The sequence below is a fragment of the Telmatherina bonti genome (assembly GCF_933228915.1).
Source record: "Telmatherina bonti genome assembly, chromosome: 3".
Lineage (NCBI taxonomy): Eukaryota > Metazoa > Chordata > Actinopteri > Atheriniformes > Telmatherinidae > Telmatherina > Telmatherina bonti.
This window is the reverse complement of record NC_136621.1, coordinates 14691819-14709740: the sequence shown is the minus strand read 5'-3', so window position 1 is coordinate 14709740 and position 17922 is coordinate 14691819. Positions and strand designations below refer to the sequence as shown.

The window sequence follows — 17922 nt, the reverse complement described above, 5'->3', positions numbered from 1 at the left end:
GCTTCGCGAAGCATTTATTAGACTGTAGAGCATCTGGAGTGTAGTGTTTTGGGAATGTTTACAGAATTCCTGCTTTGCATAGAGGAGCTAATTTCTTAGTCTTCTGGATTAGGGTGTCTTATGAAGTTAAACAACCGACTTCAGCATCAGAGCACTTGAAGTTACACTTCATTCGAATAGCATGCAGCTAAGGAAAAGACCTCATGCTTTGATGACAGGTTTGTGGTCACATGTTATTTTGTTCCAGCTTTGCTGACTTGAGTTGACACAATTGTAAGAAACAAATGTCACTTTGGGCAAGAACCAAAACCAAAAGAACCAAAAGGCAATTTAGATGGGCCACGTTCTGACAGCTGGCTCGTTTCATTTAATGAGAAGTGTGCTTACACACAGCACTTTTGTCAGAATGTTTCGGATCATACCACTGTAGCTACGGAATCTCCTGTCACTTGTCCTAAAAAAAAAGATTTTAGTCTTATTGGAGTTGTCTCCTCTCTGTCTGGCTCCAACCCAGTGACATATTTCTCCAATCAGTGTGGTACAAGCTGTCATAATGTCTGACTCTGTCTAAGTCAAGAGTCATTATATATCACAACATTTTACTCTGTATCGTGGAGAGAATGACAGCAGCGTGGGAGAACATCTAAATCTTGCATAAATCTATTACTTTTAGGCATTTCTAATAGTGTGCCAAATGTTTACTTCACACACCCTAAACGTTAGCAGTATCCAAGGGGTTGTATTTGGCAGCCAAACTATGTTTCAATACATTCAAAGTGAAACCACAGAGGTTATGGACTGAGATGGACATAAAAGTTGAAAAAAAAAATCTCCCAAAAAGTTTCTTTTTTTTTTGTTTTTTTCCCCAAAGTATTCCAACATGTTAAATCATTGCCTCAGTGATATATTACAGCCATTTGGCTCAGTACTCATGTGGTTGACGGAGGCTGAGTGAATCAACCCATCACGCCCTTTGTTTTATTATTACCAGGCAGGACACTATCAGATCAACACCTTTTGTGAATGATGTGGAAAATATGGCAATGACATAGAGCTGTGTAGCGGGGAAAGTAACAGTCATGAGTTTGGGGTGAGTTTGTGTTCTTCCTTTATAACATGGAGTGTGCGGTGGTGTAATTCTCTGCAGAGACTCCTCTCTGGCTGTATACAGATCAGCATGTTGTTTCAAGGGTTTTGTAATAATTACTCTCGATCTATCTTTCACTATCTGAACACAGTAGGTCATCCTCAACTGCCCTCAACCAGCAGAAGACAGAAGATAAAACTGATGTCCAGTAGAAAACAAAAGCAGCTTAGTGTTGTGGTCATGCTACTTTTTCAGGTACTGATTCATGTCAGTGATGAAACGACGCTCAGCCGGGACACTGTCCAACTGTCCAAAACCTTACAAACAAATGTGTTTCTCACAAGCAACAACCTCCAGGGGTTAAAAGTGAAGCCTATGCAGAAGTGCCAAAAATTGCAGTTCACCCCTCATCTGCTGGGTTCCAAACAAATTACTACAGATTCCCACGTTAAAAAGGCCAACTTCACAGCAGAGATAAACATGTTTACAGCCTGGTACATAAAAAAAAACGTTAATAGACCAGGTTTACATTCTTGAAAACTATGTAGGGACTGATTTTTTTAAATATAACTTGTTTAGAAGTAATTTAATCTTGAAATTCAGTATAATTAGGGGCGTGTCCTTTTGATTGACAGGTACCCGATATCCCACTGCAAGAAGGCAGAAATTTACGTAGCACTACCACAGTTTTCAGCATGATTTAGCTTTAGCCCGCCTACCTCTGTTAGGTGGGTAACTCCTGTTGGCTCTGGGTTAGCTCAGTTAGCTCCTAGCTACAGACAGGTCGAAGTTTGATAGACATCAATCATCCGCCCCAACGCTCACAGCCCCCCACTCAGCACTGTCTTTGCCCATTTTTGTATTTTCTGGGAGAGACAGTGGGATGCTGCCAAGATGACGATGGTAAGAACACCCTTATGAGATTCAGTTCAGCCCTTCAGAAACCTATGGGTGACGTCATGGAGGCTCCATCCATCTTTTATGCAGTCTATGGTTTATCCTTTGTCTGTGTTCTACTAAGCTTCAGGAAATGTGGTTTGGCATTTCTTTTGTCTTTTGCGAAGATGGACAAGAGTTGGATAGTTAACTAAATAACTTCTATTCAGCTTTTTTCTTTTTAGTTCTTTTTCTTGACATCTTTGGAAAACATTGCGTGGTGAAGGAAAGGAGAAATTTTGAAGGGCTGTGATGCAATGTAGATAAAAGTTCGACCAAAACCACTAAGCTGTGACACTGAAGCTAAAGATGTTCAATAAATAACTTGCAGAATAACTAAGTTGCATGTTAGTTAAGATATGACATAATTGCATACTAGATATACATCATTGCTTCGAACAGATAGAATTGCCTTCTTCTTTGTTAATACAACAAATTCGAGGATTAAGATGACAAATAAAAGGCATCAGACTTTCGTTAAATTCAGAGAATTCAAAAAGCTCTTTTAATGGCAGCTGCGCAGATAAGTCTGAATCATTTCAGTCAGGTAGGAAGATAAATTACTCGACTGAACGACCAACAGAAGAACAAAACACTATTTGCTCTTGCACAAGCAGAGAAATATTTGCATTTGATTTAAAGCAAATCATAGTTAAAGGTGTTAACTGAGGGTTCAGTAGACCCTCTTACTGTACCATCCAAGCCAACAATACCACTAATGATGAGACCATCCAAACTACACACAAAAGTTCAGAGTACCTACAACTCTGAAACTAAATATGTCTTCCAGGGTGAGTTTTCTTTAAGTCATCATGACTTTCCACACATCCTGGCAAAAGACAGTGAAATCAGACGTCAGGCTCCTTTCATTTGAGATTTTTCAGCTGGTTTTTTGTGTTTATTCAAAGTTTACTGAGCAGCCATATTCAGTATTTGGAGAATGAGCGCACATTAACCCTTTGAGCCCTGTTCCTGTTGTTAAAGCATCTGCTCAGAGAATACATAAGAAAAATGAGCATTTCTCTCCAACCAGACGGTCCATTTGAATACTTTTGAAGTCAGGCTAAAGGAAACACTTGTGAGATTTGTTAAAATGTGTAAATGTGTATGAAGACCTTATCGGCATATTGCAGCTGTAAACCTCTTGTAGATTGTGGCATCTTTAAAAGGGTCAACTCTGATTAAGTGAAGCAGAACCAAGAGGAGCTTTAATGCAGACAGTTCAGATGAGGTCTTCAAAAAAGCCATTTTGGCAAAGTTTTGCACCATCGGTTCATATAGCTGTGCAACTGGGGGATCTCATGTTGTAAAAGATTATAGATCTAATCAAAAATTGCAATTGGGACATTTATAAACTTACTTTTATCTATTCTATGAAGAATATAAACATTATAGGGAAACAGTGAGGCTCATATGAGGATCTATTCACCTTTTAGCACAAAAGAGGACAGAACATTGATCCAGAATGGATCTTTATTAGAGAGGGAGAATTATTTTAATTTTTTATAGAAATTGATTCATTAATGTTGTCATTAATGCTGTGGTGTGGAGTCAGTCATCACCAAATTTAGTTGTTATCTGGATGAATAAACTAAATTTAATCAAATCATGTTGCTGCTGGGGCTAATATTCATCTGGCTACATTATACTGTGTTTAGGCCCCATCATATCTATTTGTCTATGATTGTTAGAAAAAGTCAAATATATAACAAATGTAGTTCATCAGTGATTTTGATCATTAGAGCAGTCCTCCATATTTCAACTCCTTGTAAACCTAAATAGGTTTACACATTTACAGATAATATTTATATACTTTTGTAGTTTCAGCAGCAAATCACAGAAAATTAATGTTGCTTACATTTATTCTAACCTCTAAATTTGATTTTTTTTTTTAAAAAAAACTGTAGCAAGCCTTAGACCAGAGGTCTCCAACTCGGTCCTGAGAAGTCTGCAATCCAGCTGGTTTCCCACGTATATCTGCTTCAACACACCTGAATCAAACTAAATGGATCTTACATCCAATCAGGTTCTGTGCAAACAATCAATAATTTGAATCAGCTGTGTTGGAGAAAGGATACGTGGAAAACTTGCTGGGCTGCGGACCTCGTAGGACCGAGTTGAAGCCCTCTGCATTAGACAATGACTACACTAACTTTAAAAAGGGAGATTGTTCAACTCCCTGCAGCCTGATCCTTTCTTGCAATCATATAAGCAGAATGAGGGCTGAACCACCAGGACTGTGACCAGAAAACAGCTTCCTCTGGCATACACATACACACAAAAACACTATGATATACTGTCTCCCCTGAGTTTCCTCCCAGCAGGTCATGTCTTCCAGTGAACACAGGGCTTCATTCAAGCTGAGGGCCTGCAGACATATTGAGGCTAAGCACAGGAGCTGCAGTGTAGCTCATCCAGCCTGAGCTTTCTTCACAAGTACTGTGGCTTTCTGCTTACGTTCTGACCCCTGCTGAGACGTTACAGCGCAGGGTCAGAGTGCACCCATCAGGATCAATTTAGCGCTCTGTTTGGCTTGGCTGCAGGTAGTAGATTCATATAAAAATGCATCTGACACAATGACAGTTATATAATGCTCATTAAATTTTATACCACAGCTTTTGGATCAGGAAGCCATGTTGTAATGAATAGCTACTGTGTGAGGACTTGTGAAGTTTGGGTAGAAGCCTGGATTTTCACCTGCATTGTTCTTAATCCTGCCTTTTCTTATGGGAAAGGAATTGTGTCCATCATTTTTCAAATGGCAAGGAAAAAAATCAGGTTTCAGTGGTTTGATAGTGAGGCACGTTATTTTTAGCACAATCGTTTTTCAAAACAGATGTGGGTCTTTTCCTGAAGTAGCGGTTTGAAAAGTAGGCTGTGACGTATCTTGGCCATTAGATACCAGTAGGTTCAACACGTTTTACTGATTAGTATCATTACATTACCAAGGCTTTGTTTGACGTCATGACTTAATTCTCCTGTGTGTCAGTGGTCCAGAAAAACAGCAAAACATTTAACTGGAACTGACTTAGATAGTGTTGACACGGGGTCACTGTTAAGCTCCTTCTTTACAGCTCCAGGGTGTGTGAAATCTACATCACCTTGGTTCTCATCTAAAGAAACCTCTGCTTCTGATTCTGGAAACCATGGAATCCAATTATAAATATTTTGTGAAATGGACATCTCAGGAATGGAGGAGTTTTTGGATTGAGCCGTACTTCACTCAGTGTTTTTTAGAAGAGTCATGGCAAGGACAACAACCTGCCACCAGACACCTTAGGGTACCCCGAGGCTCAGTGCTGGATTCCCCTTTCTTTGTAAGATACATGACCAACTTGGTCATCAGCTTGCATAGATTCTTTCATCCCTGCTAGATAGCTGACACTTAGTTCTGCCTGTAACACGGATCTATGCTTCCCTCTATGTAAGGAAGGTAAGTTCCCTTCAGCTAAAAATCTATAAGACTAAGTTTTTGTCATCTTGTATAATATCAAGCTATCAAATGAATCCTTAAAGTTTTTCCCCAGTTGGGAAAACGATATTTCATTGCACTATAACCACAAGTACCATTACCTACACTGCCACCCTCTGGTGACACTACCCAGGCTAGCATAATATGCTAGAGGAGGTGAAAATAGTTGTTTATTTGTTTTTTTTTTTAATGCATCGTGATGCCAGTGATGGACTGGTGACCTGTCCAGGGGGTGTCCTGTTTCTCATCCTATGATTACTGGGATAGGCTCCAGCTTCCCCGCAACCCTGAAATTAGGCTAAGCAGTTAAGAAAACGGATGGATGGTATTATGATGCAAATACGTATAATTCAGAAATTATGTGCAAATATTGAAAAGAGTGATCTTTTGAACAGCTTATTAATAGCACAATGCTGAGGAAAGCACTGGGTTAAAGTTCAAATTGGCTTGCAGCAGAAATGGCTCATAGTAGGAAGTGGAAGAACAATTTAATAGTTCTGGTAGAAATATGGTCACAAACCAAGACCGCTAGAATCTGATGCATGCTTCGCTCTGATGTGATGACTTATAGATGAGCGAGCTCTCCTTTGTCGTTGATTCTCATGACAAATATAAGAAACCATGTTACACATTTTCACTCTCCCATGAGACTGCGTGCATCAGTGTGAGCACACGGGTGATGTCAGAGGCTCTGTCAATATTTTTATACATAGTCTGTGAGGCATAGGCGACCCAGGGACAGCAATTGCATATGTGAGCAACTCAGCTAGTGCTATGAGTGCATATCAGCCACCCACCAAAACAAACAAACAACAAAAAAAAAAAAAAAGAAAGGGAGAACACCGAACTTTGTGGCCCAAACGTCAGACTAGCCCAACCGGGAAATGTCCCGGTCCTCCTGATTAGCCAATTTGGGCCTGATGAGGACTATGGACCTCTATCTCTGGTGAAGCTTTACTCTTGTTCTTCACTTTCAGTCAGTTATAAATGTAAAATGACAGATTTGGGCCTCTAATCAGCACTCCTCTGGACTTTGTCATACACTAATTTGAAATTCTTGGTAAATTTGTCCCTCAGGGTTTTTATTAAATTCTCTGAGCTGCAAAAGGCCTGTCTGGAAGAGAGAATAGTTCAGCTCATATAAAACGCATTTGGGTTTTCCTAGACTGATTCATTGAAACTTCTAACCCAAAGAAAAATTAAAGCCACCTGTAAAGAGGAGTTTTCAGGGTTTACACAACCAGAGCTGGAGCTGGTTCTCTTAGCATCCCACCTGGCATGTGAAGGGGGAAAAAAAAAAAAAAAAAAAAAAAAGTACAATAAATTGTCCACATTGGTGGAAGAAAGCTGATGTGAGTAATTTGCAGTGGACTGTGATATGTATGAGCTCCAGAGCTGCTTCACATCAAATCTGACCAACAGATCAGTCGATAAAGCCCTCTTCTGAAGGGATTAGTTTCACCTAGAGACGATATGTAATAAATAAATTAAAGTCTTACCTAGTTGACTAAAAACAGTAAAATAATCTTACCACACATTACAATGCATGAAGTGATCCACCATTTGTACCCTACATTGCTCCTCTTCTTTTTGCCTCTGTACAGGATCCAGAAAGTTGTCTAAAAGCGCCATGAAGCCTCCATTCTTCGCCAAAATCGAAAAAATTAATCAAAGAAACAAATATTACTAAATCAAGTATGAAACTGTGGCGGGGTTTGTGGTTGTTCCCCCCAAAAAAAATGGCACAGTCGGGACTTGGGACTTCCCAGTAAATCCACCAAAGTGCAGTAATATTTACAGTGAAACAATATGTACGATATTTACACTGATCTTGCCTACAAAAGATCTCCAGCTCAAAACCAACACACTTCGTTATAGTTATGCACCGCTCTGTTCTCCAAACTCTCCACATTGTTTAGCTCAGAATGAGCTCCTTATAAATATAAAGCTCCTCCCACAACCACAAGCTTCCCAATTACACTGAATAATAGGCTTTTTCTTCAGTTTGTTTGTTCTTCACAACAAATAAACATACCAATACATCCCATGAATGACATACATTTAAAAAACCCCAACATCATGACAATCAGTCTTTCACAGGAAAAACAAACAGGGGAATTCGACGCTCCAGTGCATCCCGTGACGGTGATGTCACACTGCCGCATTGCAACACACATCTGGCCATATAACCATCGGACCACCATGGACTCTGTTTGACACTAACCCCACCCCACAACTAACATGGAAAACACCCCAGTAAGTTCCCCTTCAGTGACCGTATCTCAGTTGCCAAAATATTAGGTGTACAGCCCTTATACTTCTGACCCTTTCAGGTGGTCTGCCTGGCCGACAGTGGCCATGGGGACAGTCTTCAACTCCTTCAGGTAGGTGGGCGTGGGCGTTTGTGACAAGGTGGTTTGTCACAGAGACCCTACCTATTTATGACCAAATCACAGATATGTGTGTTCAGTAGATTTAGATGAGTGTATTTAGATTAGTATTATCACAGGAGCTCGGAGTTCATGTAATTTGCGGCGGAATTACTTCTTAACAAATTACCAACATGGCCGATTCGCACAGGATTGACATCACAGATAATCACCAGAATTATTAAAAAGCACATGTGGTTCCTGGGTAAAACTATTCCCATCAGAAAAGGGCTTAAGACAGAAACAAAAACTGTTACCTCATGTTAAAATGCAGAAGACAAAAAAATAGGGAAAGATGAAAACTTGAAAGCTGTCCAGAAAGCTCATCAAAGCCAACGTCACAATCTAATTTATTCTTAGTTTTTAAGAATTTTGACTCAAGAAAAATCTGACTGTGTGCATGAAGACATTTTACAGTATAGCATCAAGCTGAAAGTTATTTTGTTTACCGTTGTCCTACTGTAACATACTCAGACTGAAACAAACATCCCAGAAGAAGTGCTGAAGGCCTCTCCACCATGAGCACATATGGACGTCCAAGGCAAAGTTTTGACAGGACCCAGTTTGCCCATAAATCCAGCTCTGGAGAAAGTAGGCACTGCAAAAGCAGATAAATGAGGACCAGAAAGAGGGAGGAAAACAATATGGAGATGCAGATGTGAGCATAAAAGATAGAAATGCAGCTGCTAGTGTGTTATAGGGAATTGGCAGCATGGCAAATCTGGGACCTGAGATGAGATGGTTGACCTTCATGTGTGAGCGGCTTGTTGACAGATTACGCTTTTCACAGAAAATCTGTCTCGTAGGAGGCGATCTGGACCAAAGATTGGCAGCCAGATGGAGAAAAATTACTCAAAGTCCATTAAAGCAAAGGGAAATTTGGCTCAGCATATGCATGGACTGATGGACAGACAGACCAGTGGAGTAAGATACTGTGGCACGGTGACTGTGCTTCAACCAAAAAAATCTGAAGATGTATTACAACAAAGCTGTGCAGAACTATCACCTTAAAGAAGCAGCAGATTTACATGATTGTGAAGATTTTGCAAATGGGAAGCTACATCTTTGAGGTCAGGTGTCTGAAGAATGGTTTCAGGTGTTCCAAAACTCCCCAGTGTGCATAATATAGTAAAGCTCCAAGAGTGTCAAAACTCAGAACACTGGCAACACAAATTGTTCATTAGTTTTACATGAGTCAGCCGTAAACTGGTGCAGTTTTAATGCCACTCTAATGCATTTTCACAAATTATACAAACAACAGAGTCTTATATCTTCTCTCTTTTCCAAAGAAGTCTGTTCAAATCCCCCAAACGTTGAGTCTCCATTGTTGTTTTTGTTTGCATTAAGAAAATGTGCACACTCAGGATGGGGAGTAGAATGAAAGCCAAGAATTCCCTGACCTTGGCTATCAATTCCTTTATTAATTATTTGCATAAGTAGAGCAATTATAAATTTGGTTAATGCGGATTATTCTAAATTGGGTCACAATGAGTTTTTTTTTTTTTTTTTAAATGATTATGTCTGTTCAGGCCATTGACATGTCTTCATTGTAGCGCTCTAAAAATAAAGCTAACTTGAAGCGGTTTCCCCAAGAATTTATAACTGAACTAATAGGCTACAATAATCTTCATGACATAAATTTATCCCACATCTTAGATGAGGATTCATCCTTTTAAACTGTACATATAAAGAACCAATGTCTTGTAATGCACAAGGGAAAGCAATACAGAGAATGCATCAATAAAAAGAAATGACAAAGTCAAGCTATAGAAACATCTTAAAGCTGCAGTACATCCATATTGTAGAGGCCTATTCCGCTAGGATTTTCATGTATGATATAATATGTATGCAGAGTAAAGAGAAATTCACCTGTCACTGTCTTAACTTTCAACATACAGATGAATCTACCCACTGTGGATTCAAATACAGGCCAAGTGTGCCTACATGTGGTTGGTGTTGTGATCAAAGACCACCTCATATAGAGGCCAATATACCACCTTTCCTGTGAAACATGACAAATGACTGCACATGCTCTTTTACATGGCGTGCTGTGAAAAAACAAGAGTCGTACCAGCCGATGCCTGCTGGGTTCAGCAGCAGCAACTGTGAAAATGAACCAGCACACAACAAGGCAAAGGAAAGGTGTTCAGGTAATGAAGTGCATACTGCATCCCCATCTGCACATACAGCTGAGCGCCGGGGCGGGCGCTTGTTTTAACAGGTAGAAATCATCACACCTTGTTATTTGTGGCTGAGTGTGTATGTGTGTGCTTGTGTGTGTGGGTCACTTTGATGAGCAGAACCTCAGGAGTTCTCCTAACTCCAGCCAGAGCCACAATGTGTGCTTTTCAACAGAATCAGTACATGAGGGTCCATTTCCTGTAAGGTATTCCGTCCTTTTTATTGTCTGCATGTTCAGAGAAGACAAAATCGGTCCACTTTTATCTAAACAAAATACAACGGGACCACCGAGTCATGTTCTCTCTCTTAATTAGTTAGTTTGTCTGACATGACAGACCCAACTGCTCTGTGGGATTTATAGGGCTCAACAATGAAAGACTTCTGTTGAAAAGCAGTTATGCAGCAAAGTCCACTGTCTCCTACATTTCAACAAACACACACACAGTAGAAATATGCAAATGCAAAACAGCTGAGGGGCTGTAATTGGCATTTCTTTCAGCACAGAACTCTAATTGGCGTTTGCAGCCACACCGTGTCTTGGCAGGCGATAAACTGCCACGCTTGTTTCTCACAGAGGGAGTGTGGAGGTCAGTGTGAACACCGAGCTGGGCAGGGTTTATCTCTGACTGCCACAGGCCTGGCCCTCGCAGGACAGAAATGGAAGAAATATGAAGTGAGACGGGTTTTGGAAGTCAGTAAGGATAAAAATACAACCCAGGTGAGATGGAGAGCAAGCGAGGGAGGGGTGAACGAGCTAAAGGCAAAGAGAAGACAAAGAAAGAGGGGAGAGCTTGCAGATGTTTGGCTGGAGCTTCAAAGCTGTCATTTATTTTCCACGCTTAGCCCTCACCCAAAAACCACTCCACACGCTTTCCTTTCACTTTCACATTTCGGGACAGTTCAAACGGTCATCGGGCTTTGTGAGGACATGTTGAAGAAATGTGAGATCCAGGCTTTGCAAAGAAGGTGACTGTCACTCTCCTTTCTTCTGTTCAGCTTGTAAATATGAGCACATCTCGTGCAGAGCTGCTTTCCAGAGCCGTATATTGAACTGCCTGCTTATCTTTCTGCAAAGTAAGCTGGAGGAGAGACTCAAAGAATATGTCTAAAATAGGAACACAGTTTCTGCTGCCGAAAACCAGCTGTGAAATTAGCTGCAGAATTATCTTTTAAGACAGATCAACACAGCTTTAGTTATAGTATTGCAACCATGCTTTTCTAAATAACCATTATCATCCAAAAATATCCCTTTGATTCATGCAGTAGAAAGGCTAAATCCAAGTGCTTGGATCGTATTTATAGCTGAGACACTGTCCATATATATCCCACATTTCATGAGCAAAGAGCAACCATGTACAACATGGAAACAAACCAGTATTTCTGTAAAAAAATAAACAAAATTATTCATATTAATGTTTCTGAGCCAAGTTGTCACTTCCATCTTTCTATATAATTCAAATATTGCAAGTTAAAAATGGCTTAAATGCCACCTACTAGTTGAAACCAAGTTTAGATTTCTTATTACTGAAGCAGAGGTGAGGTGAAAATCTGGGCTTCTCTTCAGTAATGAAAAAAAGTGAAAACCTACTTCTCAAAGTGGAAACCTTTAAAGGCAACTCCGGTCCTCGAGTGCCACAGTCCTGCAAATGTTAGGAGTTTCCCTGCAGCAACACACCTGATTCATATCAATGGCTAATTAGCAGACTTGTGCAGTTTGATGTCAAGCTCTGCACAAGTCTGCTAGTTAGGTCTGATATGTGCCAGGTGTGTTGCATTACAAATTTGTTGAACTGCTATAAAAACTCAGTGAATCTACTTTCACAGCTTCTGTTCACCAGGAGAAAGTTTTGGGGTTTTTTTTAGTTTGGGGGGTTTTTGGCCACAGGTTCCCAAACCTGCTGGAGTTTCTGGTGGATTATCACTGTAAGACACTTCAAAGCTTGTCTTGAGGATTAAATGTGACACATGAGAGAGAAGCTCACCTTTTTCATGCTCTTTTTTTTCCTCGAAAGTCAGTCACTTTCAAGGTCCTAGTCTTTAATGACACTCTTAGATGAAGGCATTATGTCCCAGTTTGAAGCTCGTGTTACCCAGCTGAAGTTTTTATAAAACACCAGGGTCCTGTTACCAATCCACATTTGTCACAAGTGAAAGGGAATAGCCAGCAGGGGGGCTTTCAATAAGCAGTGTTGTCGAAACATCACGCTCTGTGGGGTTGGGATTAACCTCCATATTTACCCGCTTTATGATGTATGTATGAATAACTGTTGCTTGGTTTCTGAAAACCTTTGAGGATTTTAAGCCTGTTCAGGCCTTGATGCAGCTATAAGCAAGGGCCTGGGGAAAATATAGTTATCTCAAGGATCAAGTTCTACAACCCTGACTGATTGTGGTTGTCAAAACTAATGTGCAATGTTCAGGCCTGTTATGAAAATGGCATCTTAAACTACCTGTTCTAAAGAAGAGCATCTTTGAAAAAAGTCCTCATTGCATCCTGGACCTGGGACCTTTAAAAAGCTCATTGAATTCTCTGTGGTTTTAAATTCATTAGAATCTGAGACATTAAGGTTTTTAGACTTTTCTCAGTTTACAGAAATAGAGAATCCAATTAAAGGCAGCATCATATGCTTTATAAGGCCTTATATAAAGAGTGTTATGACATCTATCCAACACTGTTTAAGGTTTACCTTGCTTGTAACAGGTTGGATCCACTTTAGCCTTCAGAAACTCAGAGGAGGTTCATCCATTCCACCACATTCAAAGGGAGCTCTATTGGATTGAGATCTGATGACTGTAAAGACCACTGGAGTACAGTGAACTCAATGTCATGTTCAAGAAAGCAGTTGCAGATGATTTGAGCTTTGTGACATGATGCATTATCCTGCGGGAAAGTAGCTTGTTGTGTGTTCAGAAATGGTATTCTGCACACCTTGGTTGGTTATTTAAGTACCCGTTGCCAATCTCCAACCAGTCTGTCCATAAACCTCTGACCTCTGACATTAACAAGACATTTTAAGTCCAAACAACTGCTGCACACTGGATATTTTTCTTCTTTTTAGACGTTTCTCTGTAAACCGTAGAAATGTTTTGTGTGTGAATATCTCAGTAGCTCAGCACTTTCTGAAATACTCCAACTGTACAAAGTTTAAGGTCACTTAAATCTCTTTTCTTCACACTTCTGGTGATCAGTTCAAACTTTAGCAAGTCATCTTGACCACCTGATAAAATCTACTGAGTTGCTGTCATGTAATTGGCTAAGTTGTGTTAACAAGCAATCTGACTCGTATGCACATAATACTGACTTAAATCTGTGTGTAAGATTGGAACTTACAGTTCTGACAGCACCACACTGAGGTGATGCTATTTAAACCAAAATCTCTGAGCTCTGGGAAAGGTGTGGTGGGAAAATATTGCCAAAACTTTAGACAATGACATTCAGTCAAACTGTATTTTACCAGTTTAGTCATGTAATAAGATATTTGTAGCAAGTTTATGTGGAGAGTTTATGACTGGCGACAACAGAAGCATAAGTGGAAACAGAGGATTTATACTTTATCAAAGCACAGCAGGAGGTTGCACTCTATGTTTGCTATGCTCTCTTTTTATCAACTGTGATAAGATGCCTGTAGAACTAGAGGCAAAAAAGGGCCAAGATTTTTGGGTGAAATTGCTTTTCCTGGTGTTGTGGCTTGGGCGGCACACCAACCAGGATCTCATTTGCAGTTCAGAGTTGAGTCCATGAGTGCATTAGTAATGGATGATGACAGAGGGGGAGAAATTGGTATAAATATACTTTTGTCCCATCACTAATTTCATGATACAACGTTACATTGAGTCAACAAACACTGATTAATGTTTGTAAATATTGATTTCCACATCAACCTAAATTAAGACTATTTGTTAGTAAAATGTTCTTTAAGATAAATAAAAATTGATGAATCAATGTAGATCTGGCTCCATAATGATTGGGCAAAAACTGTTATGAATAAAGGGCTACTTGTGTTAGGCCAACCAAGTGTGTATGAAGCCACGGTGTTGGAAATTGTCCATTATAAGGTCTGGCTTTGTCCCTCTGATATAACCAGAAACCTCCTTGGTGGATGTAGATATATCTCCAAAAATTACAGCCTTGACTGACCACATAACATCCATGTTTCCTGATATCCAGAAAACTTGGCAGTGTTTCCTCAATAAAACTGTCAACTGTCCCATGCGCACATTTTCTTCCTACATTCTCTGTATTCCTTCTGTGTCTTTGTCAGCAATTCCAGGTTTGTCCATTTTGTTAGCTAACAACATCATGTTTTCTATCAGGATGATTGGAATAAATGGTTTGAATTTCTTTCTTTTCTGTCTGCCTCCCTCATGCCCTGCATCTTTTTCATTTCCTCCATATATCATGTGGAATTTGTTGTCCATTAATTTGGTTTTGGAAGGCTTGCTGATAAACGTCCATTCTATGATGGATTTGACAGATCTTGAAAAAGTCCAAAACCAATTGACAACCAATTAATTTCATTTGTACTTCAAAAAAATACACAGATTTTAGTTTGTGCTGTATTCTAGAAAATGTCTCAACTTCTCTGGAAATTAAGTAGATAGATTTAAGAGTTTACACACTAATTTTCCACTGGTCTTAAAGTGTTCATCAAGTTTTATCTGATGCAGTAGGTCTGTAGCTGATTGACCAAACTGACCATTCCTCTCCCTTACATCGTTGCCTCCTTTTAGCTCCAACTCACTACATTATTTAACCCAGTTCACATATGTAGATTTATCCTCTCCAACTGGGACATTCCTCTCTCCAAACATTCCCATGTCCGAGTGAGGACCAGTGTGGAAAAAAAACAGGACAGCAGTCCAGACAAGGCCTATACTCCCTACTCAGGGAAGATGTCGGCCAGAATCACCCTTCTCCTTGTGAGTTGCTTCATAAATCTCCCTTTACTAGATTGCAGCTACTGAACGGCACACAGTTCACTATTACAATGGATGTAGTCAATAACTTGTAGTGAAGCAGCTTCTGTTTTGACCTCTAAGACCAATAACGTCGCATAATGGAAACAGAAAAAAAAATCTACACATGACCTCCAAGCTGAACCCATATTTATGTCAGGAAAAGCCTGCAGGCACTTAAAAACTGGTGTTATTGCAAGACACCATCTGTGCTTAATGTGCAGAAGAAAAAAAAAGGGTATTTCATGAAAACCCTCATGTAAAATATGGATTTCTAAATTTCCTGAAGATTAAAATATTCAGCAGGGGTTTTGGGACAGGCACATTACAGAAAATAAGTTATAATTTACAGCCAGATTGTTGATGTCTCTGCATTAGCAACACAGATATGAGCGCACACAGACCAGAGAGCTGCAGCGAAGCCTTGAAAGCAGGAAGCCGCTTGTGGGATAATACGAGCTCTCAGATGTGTTTGCCTTGGCACGGCCTCCAAGTGATGTCATCATCATCATCATCATCATCATCATCATCATCATGGCTGTTGCCCCGCTTCTTTGGCCCAGAAGATGACGACAGCACATGCATTCAACTCTTCCAACAAGTTCAGAAGTCGTCATGTTGCTCAAAGTGCTTCAAGAAATGCTGAACGTTAACGTTCAGGACGGATCTTTCAAACGGGCCTGGTGAGCAGATGTTGTTCATCCGGATGTGTGGAAATAGCAATTCATCTGTAGCTTGGAAAACACTTTTAAATATTTCTTGAAGTCAAGAATGAACAAGAACTCTAAAGATTTTAAGCATGAACAAAAACCTGAGAAGTGTACGATATTTATGATTCCCTGGAAGACTGAGTTTTACCAAGAGCTGCATTGCAAATACAGTTTTTTTTTCCTTGGAACATCTTCAAGACTACTTTAATGATTTAATTCATGCCAACAAGGGTGAACACCAGAAATCAGCCACATCAGTTGCAAAATCTCAAACAGGACGACGCTGCAACTGATGATCCCTCAATGATGTGTGAGCCTTGACAGCTCAGATAAATCAGAGTAAAGATAAGAGCTGAGATGTGGTTTGTTTGTGCCGAACTTTCTGCTGAACTCTTGAATTGTGCAAGCTGGCTGTCGTCAGTGGGTGCTGACGGAGTAAATGAAATCCAGTTACGGAAATTTGTGAAATGTAGTGGAGGTTTTATGGTTAGGTTCTAGTTTCTTTTTGACTTAGTGTTGAATCGAAGCTGGTGATCTCACCTATAACACATCTGAGCTTGCCTTAAATTTGTTAAGCCACAAGCAATACGCTGTCATTCATCCATCACAATGCCTTTCCTCTACCCACAAACTGACTTCTGTCAGCTAAGCGACACCTCCAGGTGGTGCCAAGCCCCCAGCTAGGAGGTTGGAGAAACAAGGGAGGGCTAAGCTGCAGGAGAAACACTGGAAGTGGGACTCATTGGATACAAAGGAGGGAGGAAAATCAAGAGACTGTAGCTGTAAAGTTGCTGAGTGAGCATGAGTTTTCATGCCAAAACTTTTCAGCACATGTGGATAGTGAAGTTTTAAAATGGATCAAAGCGGCCAGATGTTTTTACCAACTTTGGTTTTGACAAACTGAACAAGGAAAAAAATAAAGATCCACTCACCACTTTCGCTTTTCTCAATCACATCCACCGTCTCGCCTGCCTTGAGGCTGATCTCCGAGTTCTCCTGCCTCTCATAGTTGGCCACGGCCACGTACTGCTCCAGCACCATGGGCTCCGAGCTGTCAATCCCTGAGGGGAAGAAACAGGCTGTCAGCCACCTGCCCGCCGTGGCACCCCGCGAACGCCCGCTGCACCCGAAAGCACTGCCGCCACTGTTCACCCGGTACGCCGCCATCAGCCAATCCCCGCTCCCTACCACCGCTGTACCTCCCCGTCCAATCAAAATGCAACTCCAGAACTTTGCTGCATAGTCCCAAATGTCTGGCCATATAGCTGCGTCGACCCCCGGCCCACGGCAAAGCACTGAGGAGCATCGGAGGGAATCAAAACAAAAGGAGGGAGCATGAAGAAAATGTTTGCAGGGGCTGCATGTCACACCTACAGAAGATCCATGACCAAACGACAGACAGAGGGAAGAAAAAAAGGGAGAAACAGAGAAGCTGCTGGCGGTCCGAGGGGAAGACTGGAGAGCGAATGAGTGGAAGAATGGTAAAGTTTCCCTGTGGAAAATCAACAGTGCGGTTGAGAGGAAAGGCCTCCCCTCCACTGCCTCTGGGAGCCAGCCGTTGGACAGGGAGTCGGAGGGGGGGTTAACACACCAATCATGGCAGTTCGCACTGCTGGCCTTAAATAGAAACATATGAGTGGACCAGAAAGAGAGAGAAAGAGAGACACACAGTTGGCGGTTATGTCCATGTTTATGTGAAACAAAAGAAGAGTCATTTGCTTTGGGGTTAAGCCATTCTGTTTCTCTCTCTCCTTCGTTTTACACGTCTAAAATTTTATAAACAGTGATTTCATTTGTTCATTGGAGTTTTCTGATCTGAGTGGCTGATTTCTCTCCTCAGGGACTTAGAGGAACTTAACGTAAAGTCATTTATAGCAAACAAAACAAATTTTAAACCCCACTCACAAAAAAACAAACATACTAATAATGGAAAAATTCATAATACTGTGTCAGCTATGCATGGATGATGTTCATTAGGATTTGATGTCAAACATTTAAGATACAGAGGAGATGAAGCAATCAAAACTAGCTTGGGCTTTGGGAAATCTTACACAAGCATTTAAAAATGTAGTTGAAACTTAATACTGACTCACATTTCCCTCACCCTGCGCCCTGATTCCTTCTGACTGTCAGGAGAATTTCTTAAATGGA

The 17922-nt window shown here is 40.6% G+C and overlaps 1 protein-coding gene across 2 annotated transcripts in view; it reads right to left on the bottom strand.

Annotated features, from left to right (window-relative positions):
* The window catches only part of sh3pxd2aa (SH3 and PX domains 2Aa), a 126076-nt gene that overhangs the window by 22248 nt on the left and 85906 nt on the right, over window positions 1-17922 (bottom strand). For both annotated transcript variants that reach the window (XM_079264776.1, XM_079264777.1), the window contains exon 8: window positions 16704-16832. In XM_079264776.1, the coding sequence (XP_079120902.1) occupies window positions 16704-16832 (129 nt within the window). The remainder of the gene's footprint in view (window positions 1-16703; window positions 16833-17922) is intronic.